At 36.2% G+C, this 23,464-nt stretch overlaps 1 protein-coding gene across 2 annotated transcripts in view; it reads right to left on the minus strand.

Annotated features, from left to right (window-relative positions):
• The window catches only part of YAF2 (YY1 associated factor 2), a 74,699-nt gene that overhangs the window by 39,748 nt on the left and 11,487 nt on the right, over positions 1 to 23,464 (minus strand). The window contains exon 3 of one of the 2 annotated variants that reach the window (XM_081060793.1): positions 11,584 to 11,655. The exons of the other annotated variant lie outside the window; for it this stretch is intronic. Within the exon in view, the coding sequence (XP_080916919.1) occupies positions 11,584 to 11,655 (72 nt within the window). The remainder of the gene's footprint in view (positions 1 to 11,583; positions 11,656 to 23,464) is intronic. 2 annotated transcript variants of the gene reach the window in all.

Genomic DNA, 23,464 nt, shown 5'->3' on the forward strand with positions numbered 1-23,464 from the left:
CTAGATTATTATCTTGAATAGTAATTGCAGTTAAAAACTTAGGAGTCATCAATTTTCAACTGTAACATCTAATCCTGAGCTTTGCAATCTAATGAGTGAAAATTGATGGCTCCTAAGTTTCTAAGTTTTTTACTGCACTTCCCTGCAAATGAGACTAAGCATCTTCTTAGTTCATTAGCCATTCCAACTTCCAATTTCCTCTTCTGTGAATTGTCTTAATATCCACTGTTCATTTTAATTGTATATGTATTATGTCCTATTCTTTTGATATTTATATATTCTGGACACCAACCCACTGGATATACAGACACTGCACATATCTCCCAGTTTTGCCACTTATCTTTTAGTTTGGTTTATGATATATTTATCAAACCTAGGTTTTACTTTCTGAGTTACTCAAATCCTTTATCCTTGATGGTTCATTCTTCTTTACTTGACTTGTTAAAGAAGTCCTTACATATCCTAAAAACATATATTCTATATTTTCTTCTTTTTTAAAAAAACAGTTTTACATGTTGAGTGTTTAATTCAACCGGAATTTATTTCTGCATATGGTCTGAAGTACCGATCTAATTCCCCAGCTCCATATAGAAAACCAACTCAACAAGTTTCCTCTTTCCCTGCTGATAGAAACTGCCATCTCTAGCACTACCAACTTCTCAACTACTACGGATCCATTTCTGAACTCTCTTTTCTGTTATATTAATCTGTCTTTTCCTGTAATAAAACTATACTAATTTAAATACCTTAAGTTTTTATTTTACTTTATAATTGGTGTATAATTTACATAAAGTATGCAAATACTATACACAGCTTGATTTTTAAATATGTATCATACCCCTTTGTGATCCAATCCAAACCAAGATACTAACATATAAATCACATAAAAGTAATTTTGAAGCAATATTTGTACTTCCCACCCACAAATATAGTATACCTTGTCTTTTATTCATGTCTAATTACATGTCTAGCTTTATATCCTACAATAAAACTTTGGCTACTTTATAGACTATGCTGTAAAGGAGATGTTTCTTTCCTACTTTCTAACTGGCTGTTGCCAACTGAAATGTTGATCTTGTATCCAAAAACACTGAGTTCTCTTGATTATTTTTTTTTTAATATTCTAGAGATACGTTCATCTCATTTTTCTTCTCTTCCAATCCTACTGGATTTTATTTCTTTGTTTCTTATTAGTGCAATATACTTCTCTTCTTGATTTTAATGGGAATGTTTCTCAGGATTCACCATTAAGCATGATGCTTACTATTTGAAAGAAGAGTTTGAAAGACAGCCTTTACCGGAAGAAAAAAAGTTCAATTTTCTTCATGGTTTGAGGACTACTTTTTAAAAAACAAAACATTAATGGGTACTGAGTTTTATCATATACTTTCACTAAATCTTGAAAGATTTTTTTCCTTAAATTTTGTAACTTACATTAATATGATTTTCAAATATTGAACTATCTCCTTAAGTTCTTTTCTTAACTAAAATCTATATGTCTCTGATCATAGACGAGGTTTAACGTTATACATTTTCCCTTGTATATTCTTTAGAATTTAGGTTTCAAGGCTAAAGTTATCTGATAAATGAGCATGGTAGCTTTCCTTTTTTTTCCTATTATCTAGGTCACTTCTTATAAAACTGAGATTATCTGTTCCCCAAAAGTATATGTTAAATTATGATTACAAATATCAAACTTGAAACTATTCCTTCTGATACTTTCACACCATTAAGGATGTCCATAATCAGACAGATAATAAAAGCATTGATGAGAGTGCAGGAAAATTGGAGCCCTCATACATTGGTGGTAGGAAAGTAAAATGATGAGCCACTTTGGAAAACAGCCTAGTAGTTCATAAAAAGGTTACACATTGAGTTGCCATTTGACCTAGCAATTCCATTTCTACGTATATAACCAAGAGAAATAAAAACATATGTCCATACAAAAACCTATACACAAATGTTGGTAGTAGGAGTATTCATAATAGGTGAATGTGAAAAACAATCCAAATATCCATCAAGTGAGAATGGATAAACAAAATGTGCTATTATTAAGGTTTCCAGGTGGGAATTCCTGCCCATTCTCAGGAATCTTTTTCGCTTTCCTGTTCCCAAATCCCAAGAAAAGTTGGTCCGGAAATCAGGAAAATGAGCTCCTTGAACCTAGGTGGTTCATAGTACTGGCCGTCACTTTGTGGCAACGATTCATTGTGGAGAACAGAAAACAGTTTTTATCTCGACATTCAGGAACGGGAAAGCGAAAAAAATTTCTGAGAACGGGTGGGAATTCCCACCTGTAAACCCTAACTATTATCCATACAATGAAATTTTTATTTGGATATAAAAAGAATGAAGTGTACTGACACATGCTACAACATGGTTGGGCCTTAAAAATATTATTCTACGTAAAAGAAGTGAATCGCAAAAGACCACATATTGAATTATGTCATTTATATGAAATGTCTAGAACAAACAAATCTACAAAAACAGAGAATGGAGTGGTGGTTGCCTAAGGTGGAGGACTTGGGAAGACTTGGGATTGGGTGCTAATGGGTACAGAGTTTCTTTCTGAAGTGATGAAAACATTCTAAAATTAACTATGGTAATGGTAGTACAACTCTAAAAATACTAGAAACTATTGAACTGTACATTTTGAATAGGTAAAAAAGTATGGTTTGTGAATTATAGCTTAATAAAGTTGCTATTTTAAAAAATACCTTTTGGGGAAATTTACTACAGCTTTAATTTTTTAAATGGTTGTCAGTTGCTTTAGATTTCCTTATTTATTTTTTTTAAAGATTTTATTAGGGAAGGGAAACAGGACTTTATTGGGGAACAGTGTGTACTTCCAGGACTTTTTTCCAAGTCAAGTTGTTGTCCTTTCAGTCTTAGTTGTGGAGAGCACAGCTCAGCTCTAGGTCCAGTTGCTGTTGCTGGTTGCAGGGGGCACAGCCCACTATCCCTTGCGGGAGTCGAAACCGGAAACCTTGTGGTTGAGAGGATGCGCTCCAACCAACTGAGCCATCCGGGAGCTCAGCGGCAGCTCAGCTCAAGGTGCCGTGTTCAATCTTAGTTGCAGGGGGCTCTGCCCACCATCCCTAGCGAGACTTGAGAAATAGAACTAGCAACCTTGTGGTTGAGAGACCACTGGCCCAGTGGGAATCGAATCGGCAGCCTTCGGAGTTAGGAGCATGGAGCTCTAACTGCCTGAGCCACCAGGCCGGCCCTAGATTTCCTTATTCTTGTTCAGCCAATTTTGGAAAGATTTTTTCCCTAGAAAATAGACCATTTTACCTAATTGAAAAAATTACACACACACATACACGAGGTGTGATTGGAAAATATGGAAAGCAGTTCTTGAAGTACTCTTTCATGAGTGTCTTTAGTTGTGCTGTCATAGCTGCCTTGATGTCCTGAATCAATTCAAAACATTTACCCTCATGGTCATTTTGACTTTGGGGAAGAGCCAGAAGTCACATGGTGCCACATCTGGTGAATAAGGTGGATGAGGACACACCATAATGTTTTCATTTGACAGAAATTGCCGTACCAGAAGCAATATGTGACGTGGAGACTTTCCATTGTTGTTCACAAAATATAATGAATGCTGCTGCCCAGTGCCATCCAACAGAAAGACAGGGATCTTCAACACAAGTGTTGCATTGAACCTTAGTAACAGTGTTTGACAAGTTTCAACTTGTTCGGTGTGTTTTTAAAGCGTGCTGTAAATCATCCTCCATCATGACACATCATGACACATCATGTCACACGTATGGCAATTTCTGTCAAATAAAAAAATTACGGTGTGTCCTCAATCACGTTTCTCACCAGATCTGGCACCATGTGACTTCTTGCTCTTCCCCAAAGTCAAAATGATTCAGGGCATCAAGGCAGCCACGACAGCGCATCTAAAGACACTCACCAAAGAGGACTTCCAGAACTGCGTCCAAAATTGGCAAGAACGATGGGATAAGTGCCTTCAAAGCTAGGGGGAGTATTTTGAGATGGGATTAGTGGCAATGTGTCTTTTACTACAGTAATTTTATTTAAACATTCACCATATTGTTTGATCACACCTCATATACATATGATTTCTGTGATATTTAAAATTACAATTGTAATTATATTCCATTTTTAAATTGTATTATCATGTTTTCTTAAATTTTTATTAAAATATTGCTAACATAAAAATATTATGTTTCAGCTAGACATCATAATTATTCAATATTTACATACCGAAAGAAGTGATCACTATGATAATCCCAGCACCCATCTGACACTGTACTATGCTATCACAATATTGACTATATTCCCTATGCTGTACATTACATCCCCATGACTTACTTATTTTATATCTGGAAATTTGAACTTCTTACTCCCCTTCACCATTTTCCCAGCTTTCTAAATTTTTCAATTACAGTTGACATTCAGTATTATTTTATATTGATTTCAGGTGTACAGCATAGTGGTTACATATTTACATAGTTTAAGAATTGATCCCCCTGACTAGTCTAGTACCCACCTGGCACCATACATAGCTTTTGCCATATTACTGACTATATTCCTTATGCTGTACTTTACATCCCCATGACTATTTTCTAACTACCAATTTGTACTTCTTAATGCCTTCACCTTTTTCACCCTGCTCCCAACCTCCCTCCCATTTATCAACCCGATAAATGTAGAAGCCATGACACCATACATAGTAATTACAATATTGCCTATATTCCTTATGCTATACCCTACATCCCCATGACTTTGTAACAACCACTTTGTACTTCTTAATCCCTTCCCCTTTTTCATCTGCCCCCCAAACCCCCTCCCATCTGGCAAAAATCAAAACGTTCTCTGTATCTATGAGTTTGTTTCTGTTTCCTTGTTAATTTTGTTCTTTAGATTCCACATACAAGCAAAACCACATTGCATCTGTCTTTCTCTGTCTAACATACTCCACTCAGCACAATAGCCTCCAGGTCCATCCATGATGCTGCAGATGGCAAAAACCCATTCCCATCCCTGGCCAGGAAAGGAATTATTATATACAATATTCCATTGTATATGTGTACCACCTCCTCTTTATCCATTCATCCATTGACAGACACCCAGGCTGACTTCACATCCTGGCCATTGTAAGCAATGCTGCAATGAACATGTGGTTGCACACGTCCCCTTAAACAAGCATTTTGGGTTTCTTCAGATAAACACCCTGAAGTGGGATCACTGGGTCCTTCTTTGTCTCTTGTTATAATCTTCGTTTCAAAGTCTGTTATGTCTGCATTAAGTATTGCTACCCCAGTTTTATTTTGTTGTTTCCATTTTCATGAAATATCTTTTTTCCATCCCTTTACTTTCAATCTGTGTGTCTTTCAATCTGAAGTGAGTCTCTTGTAGGCAGCATATGTAGGAGCCTTGTTTTCTTATCCATTCAGTCACCCTGTCTTTTGATTGGAGCATTTAATCCATTTACATTGAAAGTAATTGTTGACAGACATGTAGTTACGGCATTTTATTATTCATGTATCTTTTTTTTTGTCCTGAAGAAATCCATCTAACATTCCTTGTAATACTGGTTTGGTGGTAGTGAACTCCTTTAGCTTTTTCTTGACTGGGAAGCTCTTTATCTGTCCTTCAATTCTAAATGCTAGTTTTGCTGGGTAAAGTAATCTTGGTTGTAGGTCTTTGCTTTTCATCACTCTGAATATTTTCTGCCAATTCCTCCTGGCCTACAAGTTGAGAAATCTCAGCTGACAATCTTATAGGAGCTCCTTTGTAGGTAACTAACTGCTTTTCTCTTGCTGCTTTTAACATCCTTTCTTTGTCTTTAACCTCTGTCATTTTAATTATGATGTATCTATGTGTGGGCCTCTTAGAGCTCATCTTGTTTGGGATTATCTGCGCTTCCTGAGCTTGTATGTCTATTTCCTTCACCAAGTTAGGAAAGTTTTCCATTATTATTTCTTCAAATAGATTTTCAATACCTTACTCTCTGTCCTCTCCTTCTGGACCCCTATGATGCAAATGTTGGAATGCTTGATGTTATCCCAGAGGCCCATTAAATTATCCTCATTTTTTTTAGATTCTCTTTTCTTTTTGCTCTTTGGTTTGGGTGTTTCTGCTACCTCATGTTCTAAATTGCTGATTCGATCCTCTGCTTTATCTATTCTACTATTGATTTCCTCTAATATGTTCTTCATTTCAGTTATTGTATTCTTTATTTGACTTGGGTTTTTTTTTTTGTTTTCTATTTCCAGTTTTTCATTTTCTATCTCTTTGTTGAAGTTCTTCCTGAGTTCACTGAGCATCTTTATAGCCAATGTTTTGAACTCTGCATTTGGTATATCACTTTTCTCCATTTTGTTTAGTTCTTTTTCTAGACCTTTGTTCTGTTTTGATTTGGGACACATTTCTTTGTCTCCCCATTCTGGCTGCCTCCCTGTGCTTGTTACTATGTGTACGGTAGGGCTGCGATGCCTCCTGTTTTTAGCAGAGTGGCCTTATGTAGTAGGTGTCCTGTGGGACCCAGTGGTGCAGTCTCCCTGATCACCAGAGGCAGGTGCTCAACGTGTATCCATTGCATGGGTTGTGTGTGCCCTCCTACTATAGTTGAGCCTCCCACATCAGTGGGAGGGATTGACCCTTGGGGCTGACTGGTTGTGAGGACTGGCCCTGACTACAGTGGAGGAGCTATGGTGCAAGGGCTGACCCTACAGAGCAGGGTTTGCTTTAGCAGGACTCTGGTGCTTGCCCAGTCTTCCCTGTGGGTGTGCTGTCCTTGGATGCGGCCAGATGATGCTCCATCTTGGTCTGAAGCTGGCGACAAGGTGTACCAGACCTGGAGCCTCCTGGGAGGGACCCCACTGCAGGCCAAGTTTAGCTGCAGCCTATTCTGCCTGGGGCCACCTGGTATAAGCCACAAAACAATCTGCAGATGGCCATCACCTTCACTGCGCTTAGAGGTGCTTCAAGAGGCCAATCTGTGAACAGAGACTGGCTGTCACTGGTGTTTGGCTTAGGGATGCTCAGCCAGAGATATAAGATGTGTTGAAGCCAGATGCTGCTTGTTTGGGTTTTGTGAACCTTTGAGAGATTTTAGGAAAGTCTGCAGCATGAGCTAAGACAGATTGTTTGTAGGGAAAAGCCACTAGAAGTGGCTTGGATGGGCCCAAAAGTTGGGTGGCGTGGGGTGGGGTCTCAGGGATTCAGGGTCATTGAATGGTGTTATCCAGGTTGGTGGAGACTCAGACATGGCAGCCGCCTGCATCTGAATGCCAGGAGAAGAGAGGGCTCAACACTAAAACAATGGCGTCCGTCAGCTCTTCTGTCCAGGTGACAGCTGCCTCTTCAGCCCTCACTCTGATTCCAGACAAGTCAGTTCCTCCCTATATGTCCCTGGCACCTATCAAGTTGCTGTCCAACCTATAGAACTCAGAGCGAGTGATTCTGTCCACTTGTGAATTCTGAGTGCCGGCCCTTTAAAGGGAGCACTTTGAACTCCAGCCACCCTTGTCTCATTCAGCCAGTTTCTGCTGGTTTTCACAGCCAGAAGTTATGGGGCCTTCTCTCCCCAGAACTGAGACATTGGGCTGAAAAGACTGGTGTGGGGCTAGGACAGCTCACTCTTCTGATGAGGGGGGAGACCCCTGCATCCAAGTTATCCCTCCTGATTTTTAATGGTCACACGCATGTGTAGGATCAGCCAGTTTCACGACTCTGTTCCCCCCACCAGTCTCAAGGTGGCTTCTTCTGTATGTCCTTAGTTTTAGGGCTTCGGTTCAGCTAGACTGCAGGTGATTCTCAATGATGGTTGTTCTGTAGTTTAGTTGTAATTCTGAGGTGGTCATGAGAGGTGGCAACAAAGCATTTATCAACTCCACCATCTTGACAGAACCTCTATCATCTGTTTCTTGATGAGTATTTTCAGAAATTAATCGACTGAAAAGAATCAGCTTTGATTTAAATGAACATCATTATTGTTTTTATTGTTGATTATTTTCTATCTCGCCAAATTCTATTTTTATTTCCTCTATCTTCCTTCTTTCTTTAGTTTTACTTTCTCTTTTTTTTTAGTTTTGAATTGAATATGTGGTTCATTAATTTTTTTCAACCTAACACATGCATTTAAGGTTATAAATTTACCTCTAAGCCCTTTTCTTGTATCCCTCAATTTTGGTACAATTTTTTGTTGTGACTCAGCTCTGATTATTCCACAATTTCCATTTCTTTTTAATTCTTTACAATTCTTGGTCACTTTTTCTTCAGTATTGCTTCTCTACCATTCTCTGTGTCCTCTCTTCTAGAACTCCAATCAGACATTCATTTGGAGCTTTTCAATCTGCCTCTAAGGTATCTTAGCTTTTTTTCAGTATGTTTCATCTCCTTATCTCCCTGTGCTGTTCCTGAATTATCAGGTTTATTTTGAAATTAACAACTACGTCTCATTTTCTATTATGCCCATTGCTATGTTTTTCATTTTCAAGATTTCAATAATTACTTTATATATTATATATTTTATATACATATATATACATATATGTATATAATATAGTTTCTTGGTTGTCCTTATTCAATTATGATGTATTATGTTCTGAATAAAAAAGGAAATAGATGTATTTTAAGCTAATATACTTTTAGGTAAAACGTTCTTTGAAAAGTTTTCCATTATAAAACTCTTCTTTAATGTCAAGAGAAAAGAAAAAACAAACTTCTTAAAAGTTCTCTTGACTCTTGACTGTTATTCTATCTACCAAATGTTATCCCACTGTGCCCACCTGCATCAAGGCTTGGAAAGAACAAGTTCTATTATTCCTATTTTAGAATTGGAGAAACTGAAGCATAGTAAAGTTCTTTTAAAAATACTTTTTCCAAATTTTTTTTGAAAAATATCAAAGCCACAGAATAGTTGAAAGTATAATGCATACCTACATCCCCTTCACCTAGCTTCAAAATTAACACTTGCCACATTTGCTTTACCTTTCTTTTTATCTATCTCTATACATATACAACTATATATATACACCACACCCAAATATCCACAATTTCTTTTCCGAGCCCATTCCTGAATCCATTATGATACTACTTCATTTCTACATATTTCAGCACGTATCTCCAAAGAATAAGGTCATTCTAAATATATTCATTATACCACTGTTACACCAAAGAAACCATGAGATTAAACATTCTCTTACATGGATATGCGGAAGTAGACTCAAAAAATTACTCAAGTCACCTGACTAAATGTTATTTATCTTGGCTTGTCTCATTGAACCTAAATTGGTTCTCTGGTGATTTAGAAGTGATACTTAATCTGTCAACAGCATTTTCTTCCTCAATGACCTTGACAACAGATTTCATTTACTGCTTCATCAGACAGGTAGATTAAATCCAAGCAGTTCTGAAAATCAAGTAATAACCTTCTAAGATAGTCAAACCTCAAAAATGAAGTATCCTGAATTTCCAGTTTGTTTTCTAACACTGCACTGAGTCTTAAAGTAAAGCTAATCTAATTAATTCTCTCAAAACTATACACTGCTTTGTAATATGCCAGAGAAGTTTATATTGTACTAAACAATTATAACTTCACTATACCAGCTTTAAAGTGGGGGGGGAAGTTGTTCTTAAGAAAAACATACAATACAAACAGGATTGATAAGCCAAATGAACCAGTTTTATTCATGAAAAAAATGGTAAGTATATTTGTGAATCTACATGAAAATCAAATTTTTTCAGTGGATATAATTTAATATCAGTCACTGACATTAGGAACTAAATAAGATAAAAAACAGTAAGATTTTATCCTTGCTCTCAAACATCATACAAGTCACCTTAAGAGTTTTAAATCAAAATAAATAGCAATATAACCTGAAGTTCATATTTAAAGGCTAAACTGTGTCATACAGATAAGAATTATATCTACTATCAAAGAAATGTTTAAGATAAATCTACAATCAAATAGCTATGAAGAGTGTTTACTATGTGCCGCTAGGCACTGTTCTAAATACAGTCCAAGAATTAATTAAATCCTCAAAGCAATCTCATGTTTCCACTGATTGAAACAGAGGTAACAGTGAGATGCTGGCATAAAAGGATTTATGCAAAGGGTAGGACTTGACCTTAACCTTAAAGTATAGAAAAGTACAATGGAAAGAAAACAGAAAAGTACAAGCCAAAGTATAAATATGGCAAGTACTCAGGTAAGATCAAAACAAAAGTTCTAGGGCCGGCCCCGTGGCTCAGGCGGTTGGAGATCTGTGCTCCTAATTCCGAGGGCTGCTGGTTCGATTCCCACATGGGCCAGTGGGTTCTCAAACACAAGGTTGCCGGTTCGACTCCCACAAGGGATGGTGGGCTACGTACCCTGCATCTAGCAAAAGCAACTGGACCTGGAGTTGAGCTGCGCCCTCCACAACTAAGACTGAAAGGACAACAACTTGAACCTGAACGGCTCCCTCCACAACTAAGACTGAAATAATAACAACTTGACTTGGGAAAAAAAAGTTCCAAATCAAAGAAATTAGGGCTACATAAGTAGGATAGGATTGGATTAAGAGAGGCCAACGTACCCAACAAATGGATGAAATTTTTATAAAACAGGTAGAGCAGGGCATCAGTGCCCTTTTAGAAATGGTAACCTGGTAACTGCAGAATGAGTGAGAAAGAAATCAGAAGCAAGGAACTCTCGAATTCTAACATTTACACACCAGCTCAATACGTTACCAGATAATACATTACACGTAATTTACATGCCATTACACGTGGCATGTAAATGTTAGAATTGGAGAGCACACACTAAACCAACTGTGCCACCCTTCATATCAATAAGCCCATCCACTATGAACAAGGAAGTGGTAAATATAATTGCAACACGCCCTGAATTATTTCCAAATACATCTTCAATGAAGTTAAAAGGTACACTGAAAACCATGTCAGTAAAAAGTGTTAGTCAATTAATATGAAACTATTTGTGCTGTTCAGTACTGTATCAAAAGAATTTGGCCAAATTTCAAAAATTGAAATTATTTGGCATAAGCATAATTTTATAGTGCAAATACTTACTTCAATAAAAACATCACAAATAAAGGAATTTACAAAATAATTCAACACAGAACTTCTTTAAATTGCTTTAGAACTATCACACTATTTACCATAAGGAACTAAACATATGGTTTTTATAAACAACTATTATGTAAATGATACACTGAAACTAACGTCACATTTATTCACACACTAATTAAGAACTAGGTATTTATTATATCTTCCATACAATAAATCCCATAATCCACATCAAAAAGAAGCTATTGCAAAAAACTTCCTTTCTTGTAATTAAATGTACTTCTAAGGAGAAGAAATGTGAAAATAAAAAATCTCAAATTTGTGAAAACTAGATCACTTACCAGTAACTTGAGTTATCCTATTGGGTCTTTTCCCTCACAGATCCACCTCTCTTGCCCTTCTGTCCAGCATGAGACTCTTCCTGATGGGCATCCACTGGAACTGAGGGGGCATGCAGTACAGACGTATATGTAAGAAAGTTGGGGGGAGGGGATTTGGAAGATGCTAGAGACATGCTTCAGTGCACTTGCTTACCTTCCTGAAATTGGAAATTTCAACGGTTCCTTGGTCCTCGAGGCATTCACAATAACTTCAAAGAATGTGGATCTGTGGAGATTACCCAATAGGAGAACTCCAGTTACTGGTAAGTGATCCAGCTTTTTCTTTTCTATCAGAATAAGAAGATTATTTAATTTTATTTGAGATTATTAATACATGTAGAATGACAGGGAAAGGGTTGTAAATTCACCAGATAACCACATATGTATGCACCAAAGTAAATACAGAAATAATATGCTAACTACAATGTCAACAAAAACTTAGGCACTGTCAGAAACATAAGCAAAAAAAAAAAATTTATTTGAATTGTTTCATTTTTAAATTTCCCCTATAATGACAGCTATATTTTAATATACAAAGATATCAGCTATCAGATTATTCCATTTCACTGAAACGACACCATCGTTTTTATTAGTAGTACAAGAATAATTAGTTGATCAAAATCTGTCATTTCTTAACTAGTCATTGCCATTAACATTCACTGAATTTTGGTGTAGTGGTCACTACAGTGGATTAACGATCTATAAGACTTCAGATAAAAAGCATCAATACAATTCCCATTTATCACTCAATAAGTCTTTAAAATAACAATGTGCCACCTATAACAAACCAATCACAAACATATAAAAGTATATCAGGCCATGGGTAGATAACAATGCTGATTTTAATTTACATACTTGTACAAAGTAGTAATATTTTTGATTAACTATTATACTTTTGAAATAACTGCCTAAAAATGGACCTGTCATTAAAACAAACAATTTCTAACAAAAGAAAAAAGGTCTCTCCAACAGAACTTTATCTGCAAGCTCACATGAAGATATCCTATTACCTTTAACTCAATACATATTAATCAAATAAATGTTCGTTTTAATATGCTACATCAGTGATGACTTCAAATACCAGTTCCTGTTGAAGACATAGATGTTTCGGTAATACTCCTTCCTTTCACCATTATATTACTAAATAATCACCCCCTACCTTTAAGAAACTATGGTTTCATGCCTCTTCACTCTATGGAAACAAATTTAAAGATAATGTATATCTTTTCCTTTGTTTAAAAGTAAATAGTATAAAGTGGTGTATAAAATAATTATTCAACAAAAACAAATTGAAAATATAATTCTAATAAAAATCTTGCATTCAAAACTATTACGAGACAATGTATTTTGTAAAGGCTGCCAATACACGTCAAGATTTGTGTGAGATTTCTTTTAAGATACAAATTGTCTTAGATAAATTATATTCATTTTTATATAAATGCGTTTTAAAAAACAAGAATAATTAATGCATTTATTTGTAAATGACTCATTCATTCAAACAGGGGCACTCACCTCAATTTTTACCTGTAATACAGAGATAAATACCAAAGGGTTATCTAGTTAACTTTTCTAGGTAACTAAATTCCTAATTAACTTCTATGTCCTGAAGAATGAACGAGTACATGGCACAAAGGTCCTACATGGTTGGATTGATAAAATAGACACAGGAACAATAATACAAATATTCTATCCTCATGATAAGCTAGTATAAAAGATATTAAGAACTAAATAATAATTTCCAAATATTATTTATCGCAAATGCAGTCTCCATTTAAATTCAAATCTTACGAATTTAAAAGAGAATCAAACGCATTTTTTAAAAAAATTTAAGTGAATTAAAATAATACCTTGAAAATATTTTAAGGTAACCAAAAGGTTCATTCACTTAGAGACCAGCATTGAAAGCTATGTTTGTTGTTGTTATCATGCCATAAGCTCAACTAACATAGATTTTATCAGAACAGCTAAGAAAAGAAATTCAAAAAATTAAGATGCTGTATTCAAACGTATCCTATGTAAGCTCTAATAATTATAATACTCATCCACAAAAAGGTACTCATACTCTGTAGTAACTAAATCAATCATTTCACTAATGAAAATCTACTCCATCAAATCAATCTGAACTTATGAAAAAACTACTCGGAAAACAATGTAGTAGCTATCTTTCACTACCACTAGTACCCACTGGTTTGGACATTATATTCTGGCTAGAAGCAACTTAAAATTAGAACTGTTTTTGATGATTCCAGGTACATTATTTTCTAATTTTCATTAAAATTTAAAAATCTAAGTTATTATGGTTGTGGAAAGTTGTTCAGGGTAGATCTGGACTGGAATCCTGTAACAGTGTAATAAAATTTAATACATATGTTCAATCATATTTAAGTGACATTATTGATGGTTTATATATAAATATGGCAGAATGTGTGTGTGTGTGTGTGTGTGTGTGTGCGTGCGCGCCCGCGCTCACACAATTGAGTTGAACCTCAACAAAATTAAGGTTCAAAGTGAGTTATAAACTTACTTATTAAGTAAGTTATTTACAGAAACTACCCTCTTTTTAACTCCTTAAATAGCTCATCAGATAGTCTAGGTAAAGTACAAAATCTCATTTTATCAGCTTTTCCTAGCTGGACCCTCCCTCTCATTATCATCCAAAAGAGAAAAGTTGTACAGGGCACAGCAGTTATAAACAAAAATTACAAGACTGGTACTTTGTCTTTTTCTAATTTATTTGACAAAAATGTATTGATTCTATTGTGCCTTATCTCCCTTTTCAGTGCCATGATATACTACCATCAGGGTCCTCTAATTACAAATACCATCTCATGTCCTAATCAAAATGTTCCTTTCCCTCAGTTTCATACACTACTTCCCCTACATCAACCCATAAAGAAACAAACAAAAACAGTACTGTTTTCTTGTTAATGCAAATTAGCCTGAAATCAAGATGGCAAAAACTATATTCATCTGTAAAATAAGAATAACAACAGGATCTAGTTCACAGGGCAGTTGTAAGAATTAACTAAGTCAATGTAAGTAAAGTGTTTAGAAGCAATGCCCAAATCTAACCATATATCAAACTGTTACTATAACCACCAGGAATGGAATTATTTTCAAATGATTTTGTAACATCTTTAGAGTGATATGGTCTAAGGACTAAAAGAACTATAGAATTCTAAACTTCACTCAGAGATTTATCGTTTGTATTAATTTTGGTACTATTATTTTAAAACTATATTCTTTATACCGTAAGATAAAGTAAGTAGTTTGTTAGTAAGAATCACAATTTGCAGCATTAAAGAGCTACAAGAACAGGTTAATATTAAAAGTGAATTGCAAATATCACTATTCACTCATATTTTTAAAAAAATACACATAATTTGGAGTTAATAAACCATTCTAGGCAGTAGTTACTAAGTAAATCACTATCATTATCACACTAATATCTAAATTATATCTAATACTACAAAATCAGCCATTATATTAGACTTACTTTATTAAAGGAGGCTAGTAAGACTTTTTAAGTTGCCAGAAACATTTACACATATAATTTTCCATGTTCCAATACCTAATTTTCACAAGTTAGAATTTTAGAACTGCTGATAAATTCCAAAATCAAAGTATGAGAGATGAACACTCATGTTACTGACTGACATTTGATTGTAAAGATACTAATATTCAAACTGCTTGGAAAAGCTGAAGAGGAGGGATGCTGGCAGGTAAGTAAGCTCTAGTTCTGTAGAATCCTTGCTCTGGACACAACAGCTCCCCCTTTATCTATTTTATATTTTGGGGTTCCTCCATATGCCTCCCTTTCAAGAAAGAATTCTGCAACAGTGACAAAAGTTTTAAACTTTAAAGGATAGTGTGGTGGGCAGCCTCCAAGATGGTCTACAATGATCCCACCTTCCGGTATGCATGCCCTTCTGTAACCTCCTCCCTCTGAATATAGGCTGGATTCAGTGACTCATTTCTAAGGAACAGAATTTGGCAGAAATGGGATGTCACTCCCCAAGTTAGGTTATAAAAAGACTGTAGCTTTTGTTTGGGGGGCTCTCTATCTTTGGAGTAAGCATGATGCCAGTGTTGTGAGCAGTCCCCTGGAGCGATCCACATGGCCAAGAAATTGATGTCTGGCCAACAGCGCGGTCATGAGGCCTGCCAGCAGCCATGTGAGTAACTTGGAAGCAGCTGTTCTAAGGCCTGCTGACAACCAACTAAGTGAGCTTGGATCATCCCTCAGATGAGCCTGAGAGACCGTGAGCCAGAACTACCTGCTAAGCTACTTCTGAATTTTTTTTACAAGTTGCCCAATCTTTATTTTGCTTATAAAAAACTCAAATTAAGTTATCGTTTACCACCCTCATTTTGTAAAAATTACTTAACAACAAAGAATGAAGAACATGATCTCAGAAAAAAAGAACAGAACTTTAATTGAATATATTTACTTTTATGTGGCCCTTATTTTTCTCATTTTTGCCGCAGTGCTTCTGAATTCTTGCCTCAAAAAAAAAGATAAGAAATGTTTATTGTTTTCAGCCACTAAGTTTTGGCATAATTTGTTACACAGCAATAGATAACTGATACAGAAAGCATATAATGTAATCCATATTAAGATAAAAGTTGCAAAGCAAATGTTAATTAATTTTCTAACTCAGAGCCTGCCCAGTGGCTCAGGTGGTTGGAGCACCATGCTCCTAACACTGAGGTCACCGGTTTGATAACAGTTTCAATTCCCACATGGGCCGGTAAGCGCGCCCTCTATAGCTAAGATTGTGAGCAACAGCTCTCCCTGGAGCTGGGCTGCCCTGAGCAGCCGGAGGTTGGCGTAAGCTGCTGCGGGCTGCTGTGTGCTGCTGCGGGCTACCGTGTGCCGCCATGAGTGGCCGGCAACAAGCATGAGTGGCCGGCAGCCAGCAAGAGCTGCCATGAGCTGCTGTAAGCAGACCAACGACGAGCAACCAACTACCTCAGCCAAGGGGAGCACAAGGCTCATAACACCAGCAGGGAGCTGTGTCCTACACAACTAGACTGAGAAACAACGGCTTGAACTGGAGGGGGGGAGGCAAAAGAAGAGGGGAAAAAAAGAAACTCACAGGAAAATAATACCTATGAGTTGATGGGTGGTGGCCCAGTTCTGAATTTGGCTCTTGGTTTTTATGCCCAAAAATTCAGCCTAAAACTAAAGCAAAGAAGACTCAATGACTGAATTTTACCAACCATCTTTACCAAACCGATTAATATATCAGATGCCACCTTCCAGGGCATTTCCTTCCCAAAATCAACGTATCTGGATAGGGCCAAATAATTACAACAAATTGCATAATGCACACAGTCTAAGTGTGCAGCAGCCGTGGAAACTAGTTGCTATGGGTACTTTAAAAATAACGGAATGATGTTAAGATGTAGTTAGTATAGATATAAAGAAGGCTACATTATTACAACCCCAGAATAAAGTACCATTCTAGTGAATGCCATATACCATCTGTCACTTCCTACCACATCTTGTACTATGATAAACACCAGCCAATTGTCCAGGGTTGTAATGCTGTGTGGTTTTGCTTTATATCATTTTATGTTCTAGTCATTCTTCCTAAAGATGCCTTAATCACATTAACTGATCTTCAACATTTTGATCTTCCTAATTTGACAGATACCCCAGTCCCTTAATTAAGTACATTTTATAAACCACATGGTAAAATGGGATACTCTGTAGATAGTTAATATTATCTATTCTTAATAGTTTCTAGTTCAAGGAAACATTTTGTCAGGAGAATTATATGTACCTTTATACTAACTATACAGTGGTACCTCGGTTTTCTAATGTAATCTGTTCTGGAAGACCGTTCGAGTTCTGAAATGTTCGAAAACAGCTGACTGCTAGGCCTCAGGATCTTGCAGTCAGCAGAAGCCGCGTGACGTGTTCGACTTCCTTCCGAGGCCTGCTCAAAAACCAAAGCATTTACTTCCGGATTTACGGCATTCGTAAACCGAAATGTTCGTCAATGGAGATGTTCAAAAACCAAGGTACTATTATAGTTAGTATCCAAGTTAATATGCAAAAATGCCAACTATAAGTGAACATAATAAAGAAGTCTAACCTTTACTCTGTAAGTACATTCTTTCTCTCATCTTTTCTGATTATATTAAAACCCATCTGACCAGATTCTAAGCCCTGCATTGGTTTTCAAATTAGTTCTGAATAACCATCTCTAAGATGTGCATATTTCCTGTGTCAAACTGATTTTGTAAAATAAAATTTTTTTCTAACATAATAAATTTCAATATAGTCTGAAATTAACAGTGATAGTTTTCTAACTACTGCCTATGTTCTGATAATAACTTTGTCATTCCACACTCATAAAATCTGAATTGTGAATCACATGAAATCCAATGTACTCCACAGATGACTACCACTTTACAGACCAAATACAGTTTTATGGAAAAATGCTATGATTTTCTTGGTTAACTGATCAATAAAGAGTGCTATGATTCATTCCTCCCAAAAACAAAAGATAAAGTCTTCTTCAAACCATGCGTGCTCCTTCACAATTAACCATGCAACTTTCCAAGAGTCTTCAAAGTTATATTACACATTTACTTACCACTCAAAAAATTCTTGATACCAAGATGGACCCAATTTTTTATTATTAATTCTCTTAATTTCTGTAGCTATTATCAGGAGCTACCTGTAGAAGCACAGGCTTAAAAATAGATTTTACCAGACAGGTAAAGCTCTTACTTGACAAACTTAGATACTACCATAATTTTACTCATCTCCTGAACTAACAATATTAAATTAACATCCTTTATTTAACTTGTACATATAATTCAGAACTGTTGTAACTATCATGAAAAATTTAGTACAAGCACTATGCAGAATTATTACCTTGTTACAACTTAAAATATAAATTTTAATGCCAAAGTTGTTAAAATAAACATTACTAGAATAAAAGGGAAAAATTAAGATTCTGTCTGATGAAAGCAAGGGGCCATTTGACATGGCTGACCACATCCCCATTCTCTTCCCTCTGTTTCTGTAACATTACACGTTCTGGGTTTCTTATTTCATATTTAATTCTTCTTCCTCCATTTCTTTCTTCTTCTGCATGGGATGCTCCTCTTCTACCATCACAAAAAAGCAGTGATGGTTCTCAGGTTTCCATCCTAGGTTCTCATTTCTCATGGGATGCGTCTATTCTCTCTGATCTTACCACTCCTACGTCTTTCAGTCACGTACACTGATGCTACCCAATAAATATTTATAGCACTATTCTCCTTCCTAAGCTGAAGCCCTACATATCCCCTCTCAGATATCCCTCAGATACCTGAAATTAAACAAAACTAAGTGAACTTTTACCTCCCCCCAAACCCTCCTGTTCCCTATGTCAGTGAGAGGTACCACCACCAATTACCCAGCTATTTAATTAAGCCAAAATACGGAATTCATCTTTGATTCTTCCTTCTCTACAACTCAACTTCCTACCTCCCACAGCCATATTCAACTATCAAGTCTCATAAATTTTCTCCTAAACATATCCACAATCCATTCTCTCTCCCACTGATATTGTTGGGCCACTACTGTCTCATCCATAAACTACTGCAATGGCTTCCCCTAAATGGTCTCTCTGTCTCTAGTTAAGATTCAAAAAACAAGCAAGCAGAATGTAAGACAGAATAAAAAGCTATTGGCTATGGTTTCAACTATGCATTGTATTGATGGCAAAAGAAAACACTTAAAATGTTGAAAAAGTTGAGTATGAACGAAACTTAGGTTGACATAGTTGTTTTATCAAGTAAAATGGGCATAATCAAACATACTCCACCCAACTAACAGGTTCAGGAAATGAAATGCAATTATATTAACATTCCTTGAAAACAAGATGTGGAAAACAGTTTAAAGCAGCAACAGAAATCAGATAAATGATGGAGCCTTTGCAGTTCAATTAAGCATTATCAATACCTATGCAAGACACAATGATAGGCACTGGAAATTCTTGCTAATCTTATTTACAATTATTATCTTTATTATTAGCAATTATGCTAAGTTCCCTACATCAATTATCACATTTAACCATCAGCAAAGAGCCCTGTGGTTATGTGACTTTAAACGGTAGGGTGGGGATTTAAACGGAAATGTGATTCCAGGACCAATGGGACTACTCTCAAGGCGATGATTGCAGGGAAGGAAAGAGAAACAATAACAAAATATTTTCAATATGCTGTGTTATTACAATCATCACGTTTTACACAGCATGCTGTAAGAGCAATTAAAAGGGCCTTCATTCTAGCTCTGGGATAAAGGAATGCTTCTTGCCTGAGCAATCAAAAAATTAGAAAGAAGTCTTTGAAGGATGGGAGAGTGTGTGGCAGAATAAACAGCCTAACATACAAGATGACACAGTGGTCTAAGAAAGCCCATGACCATGCTGACAATCGAACCTTGAAAACAGACTGACTCTTTAACTACATCAAATAGTAAAAAATGCTACTTTTAACTGTTCAATTCTTAAGTCTATACGTACTGCTTACTACTATTATACTACCAAAGTACTTTCTAGATGTCAAAACTTTTACTGGTAAGGCCCAAATGTTTCTCTCTCTCTCTCTCTCTCTCTCTCACACACACACACACACACACACACACACACACACACACGAACACGCAGGTGAGAGGAGGGACAAGAGGAGGGAGAGAAGATAGCTGAAATTATCCCTAAAGCACTTTGTGGAAATGTTATTTTCTTAGTAGGAAACATTTATTCTTATGCTCTGGTTTTGTTAGTTACCGCACTAGAACCCACGTATTTGACAACAGGGACTGTTAAAGCCCTATATGAATTATATTAACACTTATGTATTTGATGTTTTTAGCTAAGATTTTTTGAGGACTTACTATATACCAGATACCTTATCAGCTTTGGTCTTAAAAAAAAAAGAACGAAGTGTCTAAAAAGATGGGTGAGAAGGAAGGAAAGATACAGGGAAGGAGGGAGGGAGAACAAGCTTTTCAAGAGAGAAAGCTTCAAATCTCCCCATCATTATACAAAACTCATTATTAGCTCTTACCTTTGAAGTGTGAGGCTAAGAAGTCCAGTCACAATTAACCCAGACTACGCTGAACAAAAGAATCTGAGTGGTAGAAGGCTAAATGGATGCAACAGGGCAGTGATTTTCAAAAACAAAAAACGTTTTGATAGCAAAACACCTTTTAAAAAAAAATCAAGGCACATCCTAATAAATAAAATGTATAGACAGGTGATCTGGCTGAAGTGGAGTGGGGGACATGGAGCCCCACTTGCTTGTTCCTGAGCCAAGTGCATGAGACATCAGGATTCCAGTCAACACAATTCAAAACTTCTGCGCCCTTCTTAGGGAAAACCAGCGCCCTTCTACCTCAAGAAACTTATTACTTGATTCTAACTTGCAAACCCATCTCCTCCTACTCCCTTATTTCCTGCAACTTGCTCTCTCACAGGAGGCTTCCCAAAGCCAGGCCTGAATGAGCTGTACAATTGAAGAAATGTATGGTTATATACAGACAGCAGAAGCAGGAATAAGAGGAGGAAGGTGTTAACAAAGAAAGCATATTTGGACATGAGGGAAGTGCTGGCCTAACAGACAAGCGGCATCATAACAAAGACACACTCGCAGGCCTGTGCATGCATGCATGCCCACATACACACTCATACTCGCAACCCCACCTGCACACACACACATGCACACACAAAAAAGGGAGAAATATCACTTTGAAAAGGCAGATCGAGTGGAATGAATACCTCAGAACCATGCCATCTCATTACCTTATCCTGAAAAAAAAAAAAAAACACAAACTAGAGCACTGCTTCTCAAATTTTAATGTGCTTATGAATAATCTAAGAATCCTATTAAAATGCAGGTTCTGACTCGGTGGAGCCTGAGTTCTCGGTGGAGCCTGAGATTCTGCATGCCAATGCCACTGGTCTTTGGACCACACTTCAATAGCAAGGTCTTACAGAACAGTATGTCTCCAACATGTTCTCTATTACAATAAGGGGGAAAAGTCCCCTGGTCAAGTAACATTGAGAACTGATCGATTAAATAAGCTAAAACAAGTTGTTCTATGGGAGGACTTCTCATAAATGTTCAATCTATTAAACTTCAAGAAGATATAATATGCACTATTTTCCAAACTTCCTTGACTTCTGTTCAAAGAGCACTCCCTAGGACAGTGTTTGTGAAACATACTGGAGCATAGACAGGATCCAGGCAAGGTGAAAGCAGTTGTGGAAAGTCTGAGAAGCCCATTCACTGATTTAAGTCTCCTTTCCCCCATTCTTCCAAAGAGATACCTCAACTCCCACTTTTAAATGTTAATATCTACATCTATAAGAGAGAAAGGAAACATATTTTAGAAGTAGCTATCTCTGGCTGGAGCTATGTTATGATGATGGCCATACCTATTTTTGTTGTTGTACTTCTTTATTCTTCAGTATTTTCAATGAACATGTAATACTTTTATCATCAGAAAGTTATTATCATAAGGAAAAGAACAGTAACTCTATCCACCATGTCAGGTTGTTTACATTCACATTTGAAAGAATTACTTTATTCAGGTTTACATAAAGCAGAAAAGATTTTCTAGTAAAGAGAGAACTGTTGGTGGAACAGAAATGAACTAGAAATGAACATTAGTGAGAAGACTTTGAGCTATGGGGAAATAAAAGATAAACAGCAAAAAGAGATGCAAAAAAGATGAAAGAAAACCAAACCAACTTTGCATACTCTGCAAATGCACCTAGAGCTCTACTTGAGCAACTACTTTTTTAGCATCAAATATTATCTATCTACTTGCTGCTATTGTAGGTTGTCCCTCGTACTTGTATATCTGATAAAAGTATGATACAGTGCAAAGAACCCAGATGAGATTATAAAGTGTAAAGATGAAGTGGTTTAATTCATGTTTAAAAACTGTCAGATCGCTCTCCTGGGTATCTACCCCAAAAATATAAAAGCATTTCTCTATAGAGACACGTGTACTCCAATGTTCATTGCAGCTTTGTTTACGGTGGCCAAGACATGGAAACAACCAAAATGTCCTTCGATAGATGAATGGATAAAGAAGTTGTGGTACATATACACAATGGAATACTATTCGGCGTTAAGGAAAGATGATATAGGAGCATTTGTGACAACATGGATGGATCTCGAGAGAATAATGCTAAGTGAAATAAGTCAGACAGAAAAAGCAGAGAACCCTATGATTTCACTGATATGTGGTATATAAACCAAAAAGAACAAGACAAACAAATGAGAAACAAAAACTCATAGACACAGACAATAATTTAGTGGTTACCAGAGGGTAAGGGGGTGGGGGGTGGGTGATGAGGGTAAAGGGGATCAAATATATGGTGATGGAAGGAGAACTGACTCTGGGTGGTGAACACACAATGGGATTTATAGACGATGTATTACAGAATTGTACACCTGAAATCTATGTAAATTTACTAACAATTGTCACCACAATAAAATTAATTAAAAAAAAACTGTCAGAGGGCTGTCCAAATTTTTTATCATATACAATCATTGATATACACATGTATAATTAAATTGGTTATTAATTATGCTATTAGTGATTCTTAGTATTTTATCTCAAATAAAAGAGGGAAATACTATTTATTGGAATTTTTCTCCCAAAAAATACTACGATATCAAAGAAGTCAAGATATATAGCACTATAAATGTTACTATAACAGACATCAAAATGAACTTTGTTAACATTTGTACTTCAAAAATATTAGTTAACATAGGGAAAATAATTGACAGCATTTTGTTCTTCACTTACTATACTGTTAGCCCAGATTTTAACACAGGTTCTCATATTAGTTATAAGTAGTAAGTTTAATGTTAGAAGTTATCAAGATGTACAACACTAGATCTAGGTATAATGAAATTTAAAGATTACCTATAAAGTTACTTGCTAGCAAATTTAATTGCAACCACAGCAAGGTAATAAAAAGGACTGGAAATTTAAATACCTGAATCTGACACTA

This window comes from Rhinolophus hipposideros (assembly GCF_964194185.1).
Source record: "Rhinolophus hipposideros genome assembly, chromosome: 9".
NCBI classification, from domain to species: Eukaryota; Metazoa; Chordata; class Mammalia; order Chiroptera; family Rhinolophidae; genus Rhinolophus; species Rhinolophus hipposideros.